Source organism: Leptinotarsa decemlineata, unplaced genomic scaffold, assembly GCF_025532065.1.
Source record: "Leptinotarsa decemlineata unplaced genomic scaffold, Ldec_3_MD MMD2_tig00026342_RagTag_RagTag, whole genome shotgun sequence".
Taxonomy (NCBI): Eukaryota; Metazoa; Arthropoda; class Insecta; order Coleoptera; family Chrysomelidae; genus Leptinotarsa; species Leptinotarsa decemlineata.
In genome coordinates this window covers 227,192-234,691 of record NW_027412695.1, presented here as the reverse complement: position 1 = coordinate 234,691, position 7,500 = coordinate 227,192, and the positions used below count along the sequence as shown (strand labels likewise).

General features: G+C 38.3%; 2 protein-coding genes across 2 annotated transcripts; both read left to right on the top strand.

Moving 5' to 3' along the window:
- The first annotated feature begins 1,050 nt into the window (after nt 1-1,050).
- On the top strand, nt 1,051-1,486 carry LOC141485994 (histone H2B). The gene has a single exon (XM_074183753.1). It carries the CDS (start codon nt 1,051-1,053, stop codon nt 1,420-1,422), a length of 372 nt encoding a protein of 123 aa, XP_074039854.1. The 3' UTR covers nt 1,423-1,486.
- A 1,083-nt stretch (nt 1,487-2,569) lies between these two features.
- LOC141485996 (uncharacterized) lies at nt 2,570-3,418 on the top strand. The gene has a single exon (XM_074183756.1). The coding sequence runs from the start codon at nt 2,624-2,626 to the stop codon at nt 3,365-3,367; it is 744 nt and encodes a 247-aa protein (XP_074039857.1). The 5' UTR covers nt 2,570-2,623; the 3' UTR covers nt 3,368-3,418.
- Nucleotides 3,419-7,500: the final 4,082 nt, after the last annotated feature.

Sequence of the window (7,500 nt, the reverse complement as noted above, 5' to 3'; positions counted from 1 at the left end):
CTATGGATATTGTTATGTTTATTCATTTGTATACCTAAATCTGATATTACTGCATACATTTTATTTTCATCACGAATAAACGTACAGACATTCTGATATTTGATTTCAGCAAATAGAAATCACTTGTTTCGGCACGAAAATAAGAAGTTGAACAATAATAATATTATTAATCATGTATACATGTATACGTAAATATGCGCAAGCAAGAAAGAAACAATCGCATATCGTGCTGCGTCAACAATTGTATCGAAAAGCGATGACAAGAAAATAAAAAAAAATATATGCAATTGTCGAATTCATTAGAGAAAATCGTTGTGGCCCTGATAAGGGCCGATATTTTATTTGTCGCTTTCCTCTCTCAGGAAATGTGTACTTATGCCTTCTTTTCGGTTTTTTTCGGTAACAAAACCGCCTGAATATTGGGCAAAACACCACCTTGAGCAATGGTTACTCCTGATAACAATTTATTGAGTTCTTCGTCGTTTCGAATGGCCAGCTGTAAATGTCTAGGAATGATACGGGTTTTTTTGTTATCGCGAGCCGCATTACCGGCCAATTCCAAGACTTCAGCTGCCAAATATTCCATTACTGCGGCTAAGTAAACCGGGGCGCCGGCACCAACTCGTTCGGCATAATTTCCCTTACGAAGGAGTCGATGAATACGTCCTACTGGGAATTGGAGTCCAGCCCGACTGGAACGGGACTTTGCCTTTCCCTTAACTTTACCTCCTTTTCCACGTCCAGACATGTCGAATCGTAGATTAGTATTATATATCGGATAAATTTAAAGAATTCACTGAGAATTATTCGATGTTGCTCTAACAGTAGCTTTCTATACAATGATTTCTATATAGAATCGACCTGTATTAATACCGTCCTACCGACCAATGGGCGTTCTCGAACGCTCAACTTTCCGGTGGGCGGAGCCTACTAGAGTTCCAGTTACTATCTGAAATAGTGACGACAGAGTGGCGTCTTTTACATTGAGTCGAAAGCAAACCTGCACGATAGTACTTGTTTGTTTGATATTGACGAAATTAAATTTTCAGAATGCCACCCAAAGCTAGTGGAAAGGCTGCGAAGAAGGCCGGAAAGGCCCAAAAGAATATATCGAAGACCGATAAGAAAAAGAAGAGGAGGAGGAAGGAAAGTTACGCAATTTATATCTACAAAGTATTGAAACAAGTCCATCCCGATACCGGAATATCCAGTAAAGCGATGAGCATCATGAACAGTTTCGTAAATGATATATTTGAGCGTATCGCAGCGGAAGCCTCCCGTCTTGCTCATTATAACAAGCGATCGACTATTACGAGCAGAGAAATTCAGACTGCAGTACGTCTGTTACTTCCTGGTGAATTGGCGAAGCACGCCGTCAGCGAAGGCACCAAAGCAGTTACGAAATATACCAGTTCGAAATAATTTACTTATTCCGGTCTACGATATACATTCTTAAAAAAAAACGGTTCTTTTCAGAACCACAAAATATTTATGAAAGAATTCTTACAATATCGTTTCGACGCTGAATGATAATTTATTTTTGCTAGGGCGCTAGGTCTCACTCGGTTGGGTTGCCTTGTTATCAGTACATTGTTACCTCCTTTCGTGAAACGCGCGATGATAATAAATAATTTTGCCACCTATATTTAGATGGTGCTTACCTACCTATCAACCTAAAAAGTTAACGTTCGTTACTGTTATACTAGTCATGTACTCTATTACTTATGTTATTTTTTAACGTGTTTTTTATTTACGTGCTAATATGTTGTCTAAAAACGTTTATGATTAGCATTTCTGATTTCGACTATAACATTGACGATTTATATATTTCGGGTGGGGGTGGGTGTGTATTACTCCGTTATAGATAGAGCTCACAGTATCGTCGTTCGTTCGTTCGTTCGTTCGTGTTGTAGTATCGACCTTTTTATTGAAAGTATATTACGATGATTATATCTTATCGAATATAACATTAATAACGTTCGTTATTATTCGAATGCCGTTTTCATCGAACACTTTTATAGGGATAATTTTTGAAAATGTTGATGCTATTAGAAGCGTCGGTTCTTGGTTATAGTCGTGTATGAAGGTAGACACGAGGTCTCTTCGATGCCCCTATTCACTCGTGTATTTATCGAGTATTATCGGCTAATGTATCATGTTTCTATAGACAGTCGCGCCTATGATATTTATTCGAAGGTTCCTTCCAGATCATCGATTACGAGTATTTTCGGAAAGGAATTGTCTGGAGTTACGTCAAAATCATCAATACTTCATATTTCATTGTAATTTACTGTGAGTTGTCGAGGTTTAATATTAGCTTTTTCTTATCAGAAAATATTTTCGGAATACGTAGAATCTATCCACGTTATTGTGCTAGTCGAAGTCTAAATAGGAAACCGGCATTGATTTCGTAAAGAAGTTGATGCGAACATTTCGACAGCAGAATGGAAGCCGTCAATATCGTGTCTAACGAGAATGTCGAGCGTTCAGTCTCCCGTCCGCCTGTGCTTCGACCCAGAATATTTAAACAAACGGAACACCAGAGGACTACATCATTCTCTCTAGACGCCTAACGAGTGTAGCATCTATCTTCCGAGAATATATTGTCAGTTGTTTTTTTACTATGGCAGACATAGAAAATCAGAATTCTTCGGCTTCGGCTAATTCATCTTCGTCGCCGCAGGCACAGTCTACTGCGAAGAAAGAAAAGAAAGTTAAAAATCCAAGAAGTAAACCTTCTCACCCACCTACGTCGGAAATGGTTAATAACGCTATTAAAGGATTGAAGGAACGGGGTGGTTCCTCTTTACAAGCCATAAAAAAATATATTGCGGCGAATTATAAGGCTGACGCAGAAAAAGTGGCACCTTTCATCAAGAAATATCTTAAATCTGCGGTTGCTTCCGGATCATTAGTACAAACTAAAGGAAAAGGTGCATCGGGGTCGTTCAAATTGGCATCGGCATCTTCTGGTTCGGCAAAACCGTCGGCTACCGAAAAGAAAACGTCCGGTACGGCCGGTGCGAAGGCCAAAAAAACTCCCGTTAAACGCGTAGCTGGTGAAAAAGCTAAAACCGGCAAGAAGGCTGCTGCATCACCGAAAGGTAAGAAAGCCTCTCCGGAAAAGAAAGCGGCTGCCGCAGCCAAGCCTAAAAAGGTAACTGCCGAGGATAAAAAGACCGTCGCTTCTAAGGTTTCGTCCGCGACTTCTGCTAGTAAAACCAAGTCTCCTTCGAAAGCAAAGAAAACTAACAAAGGACCAACAAAAAAGCCGAAAGCACCCAAACCGAAAACCGCGAAAGCGACCCCTGCATCGGCATCTTCTCCGAAAGCCAAAAAAGCTGCCTCTCCAAAAAAGAAGAAGTAAATTCTTCTATCAGTTGACTTCTCTCTCCGGCGACGAAGTCTAAGAAAACAAATGGCCCTTTTCAGGGCCACAATTTTTTTTACAAGAATTCGTATATAATTCAACTGTCCAACAAATATATAAATAAATAGTCAGAACTACCTACCTAGCCTATCCCTATAAACAGAAAAAAAATAGATAAATAATATTTCTTCCGCCGCCGCCGCCGACTATCGAATTGATATGAATCGAATAATTTCGTAAAAGAGTAAAAATTAAAAAATATTGCTCTGTCTTTCTATTTCATTGAAATATGTCTTGTGAACAGTTGACTTATTTTCTGATATTGGGATCGTTTCAGGAAAATGAGTCAAAATCATTTCGAGATTTCCAAACTAAGGGTGTTCCATTTGAGAAATCACTGATTTTTATATCTTCAGAATTACTCATCGACTCCTAATACCTCGTTCATCATTTTGGAAATGTTACTCCTCCTACAAGACGACGGAATGTAATATTTTGATGAATCAATAATAGCTTATGTATTCTATGAGACTTGTTTTCAATTTTATAGGGAAATGGCTCGAGAACCGAATAATACCTACTTTTTCTGTATAAACGATCGAATATCTCGAGAACGATTCATTTTTGGTATAGGGTATATTACAAAAAGTCACTCGAGATTTATGCCAGGTATTCAAAAATATGAATCAGAGGAAATTTACGAAAAGATGGTGATGTTATGAGCGATCTTTCATTCAGTGATCGCTTGTTTTTCGTTATTTATCTCAGCCGTTTCTAAAAATGATCTTTTCGAAAGATTCGTTTCGGAAAGTAAAAAATTTCAGTATTATAATCCATATTTGGATCATACTGAACATGTTCTGCAAACACCCGTGATTTAATATTTACGTGATGCGAGTTATTGAAAATATCATACATTCATTCATTCATTCATTCATATCTATCGATAAACGAATTCTTTCATCAATTGCATTTTGTGGTTCTGAAAAGAACCTTTTTTTTGTATATATTTTCAATATATATTGGGATATATATATATGAAATTAAGCTCGTTCTCCGCGTATTCTCCTTGCTAACTGAATGTCTTTGGGCATAATGGTAACGCGCTTGGCGTGAATGGCGCACAAATTCGTATCTTCGAAGAGTCCTACCAAATACGCCTCGCTAGCTTCTTGCAAAGCCATGACGGCTGAACTTTGGAATCGTAAATCGGTTTTGAAATCTTGAGCGATTTCTCGAACTAAACGTTGAAAGGGTAATTTCCTAATCAACAATTCAGTACTCTTCTGATAACGTCGAATTTCTCGGAGAGCAACAGTACCGGGTCTGTAACGATGAGGTTTTTTAACACCTCCCGTAGCCGGTGCACTTTTGCGAGCTGCTTTAGTAGCTAATTGTTTTCTCGGAGCTTTACCTCCAGTCGATTTACGAGCGGTCTGCTTGGTACGAGCCATTTTCAAAACCTATTGCGAATTGTAACGAACGAAATGTATACCGAACGATAGACGGACAACATATGAACTGAGTCGGCTTATACACGCCAACTATTATATACCATCTAGACGAGACGCCATTGGTCCGATTTCCAGTTGTGGGCGGAGTCATGAAATTTAACAAAACCCGACCGAGTTCGGTGTAGAACTTTAGTCGAAGTCTGTCGTTAGTATCACTAACAGTATTTCATTCGTATCGTGCAGTATATAATTTATTCTTAACATTCGAAATGACTGGTCGTGGCAAGGGAGGTAAAGGTTTAGGAAAAGGAGGAGCGAAACGTCATCGTAAAGTATTGCGTGATAATATCCAAGGAATAACGAAACCTGCCATTAGAAGATTAGCCCGTCGAGGTGGTGTTAAACGTATTTCGGGTTTGATATACGAAGAAACTCGTGGAGTACTCAAAGTATTTCTCGAAAATGTTATCAGAGATGCCGTAACATATACCGAACATGCGAAACGCAAAACCGTCACAGCCATGGATGTTGTATACGCCCTGAAAAGGCAAGGTCGAACCTTGTACGGATTTGGCGGTTGAATTTAATGCCTCCCCCTGTATTGTCCTTACCGTTTCCATAAAAAAAAGGTTCTTTTCAGAACCACAAAAGCTTATGAAATGAATTCGTGTGTATTTTTTATATTTTTGAAGTAAGTCTCAGGTCAAGAAAGTAATACAAATCATGAAATTATGAAACAACAAAATTTAATTGACGCTCCGGAGGGGCGACTTCATTGATGATTCCAGTGGCGCATTTGCTTTTTCAGCTGCAGGAAAACCCGGAAAAACCTGCAGCAGCAGCAAGCACCACATCATGTGAACATCTTGATCTACTAATGTCTTCTCTTTTATAAAACAAAATGTAGGGTATCTCCAGAGACTACAGTAAATTTAGAACATCGCCAGAACACTTAGTGACACGACTATCGTCAAACTTAATCGACCTCTGCCCTCCGGTAGCAAGCAGAATATCGGAAGCGTGAAATAAAAATTTGAATTGGAAATTTTGGCGAAATAACCCGAACGGAAAGTGTAGTGAAAATATAAAAGATAACGGAAAGTGTAGTGAAAATATAAAAGATAACGGAAAGTGTAGTGAACGTTTACCTCTGCCTTCCGCGAACAAGCAGAATATCGGAAGCGTGAAATAAAAATTTGAAATGGAAATTTTGGCGAAATAACCCGAACGGAAAGTGTAGTGAAAATATAAAAGAAAACGGAAAGTGTAGTGAAAATTTAAAAGTAGCGGAAAGTGTAGTGAAAACATAAATATACGGAAAGTGTAGTGAACGTTTACTTCTGCCTTCCGCGAGCAAGCAGAATATCGGAAGCGTGAAATAAAAATTTGAATTGGAAATTTTGGCGAAATAACCCGAACGGAAAGTGTAGTGAAAATATAAAAGATAACGGAAAGTGTAGTGAAAACATAAATATAACGGAAAGTGTAATGAAAGTTTACCTCTGCCTTCTGGGAGCGAGCAGAATTTCGGAAGCGTGAAGAAAATATTTCAGATGGAAACTTTGGCGAAAATAATCGTGAACGGAAAGTGTGGTGAAAATATAAAAGTATCGGAAAGTGTAGTGAAACATAAATATAACGGAAAGTGTAATGAAAGTTTACCTCTGCCTTCTGGGAGCGAGCAGAATTTCGGAAGCGTGAAGAAAATATTTCAGATGGAAACTTTGGCGAAAATAATCGTGAACGGAAAGTGTGGTGAAAATATAAAAGTATCGGAAAGTGTAGTGAAAACATAAATATAACGGAAAGTGTAATGAAAGTTTACCTCTGCCTTCTGGGAGCAGCAGAATTTCGGAAGCGTGAAGAAAACATTTCAGATGGAAATTTTGGCGAAAATAAATCATGAACGGAAAGTGTGGTGAAAATATAAAAGTATCGGAAAGTGTGGTGAAAATATAAAAGTATCGGAAAGTGTAGTGAAAACATAAATATAACGGAAAGTGTAATGAAAGTTTACCTCTGCCTTCTGGGTGCGAGCAGAATTTCGGAAGCGTGAAGAAAAAATTTCAGATGGAAACTTTGGCGAAAATAATCGTGAACGGAAAGTGTGGTGAAAATATAAAAGTATCGGAAAGTGTAGTGAAAACATAAATATAACGGAAAGTGTAATGAAAGTTTACCTCTGCCTTCCGCGAACAAGCAGAATATCGGAAGCGTGAAATAAAAATTTGAAATGGAAATTTTGGCGAAATAACCCGAACGGAAAGTGTAGTGAAAATATAAAAGATAACGGAAAGTGTAGTGAAAACATAAATATAACGGAAAGTGTAATGAAAGTTTACCTCTGCCTTCTGGGAGCGAGCAGAATTTCGGAAGCGTGAAGAAAAAATTTCAGACGGAAATTTTGGCGAAAATAATCATGAACGGAAAGTGTGGTGAAAATAACGGAAAGTGTGGTGAAAATATCGGAAAGTATAGTGAAATTTTCGCCAAAATTTCTCTTTGAAAATTTTTTATCACGCTTCCGAAATTCTGTTTGCTCCCATTAATTCAAGTATCGTCTCACCGTCTCAACTCATATGTTGTAATGGCGAGAAAGCGGTATAGGCCTTACACAAATTTTCACTACACTTTCCGATAAACATTGTAATCGAGACGTCCTGTTGTCAGAACGTT

Excerpts from the sequence above, each read along its gene's own strand:
- LOC141485994 (XM_074183753.1), top strand. The coding sequence starts at position 1,051 with ATGCCACCCAAAGCTAGTGGAAAGGCTGCGAAGAAGGCCGGAAAGGCC.
- LOC141485996 (XM_074183756.1), top strand. The coding sequence starts at position 2,624 with ATGGCAGACATAGAAAATCAGAATTCTTCGGCTTCGGCTAATTCATCT.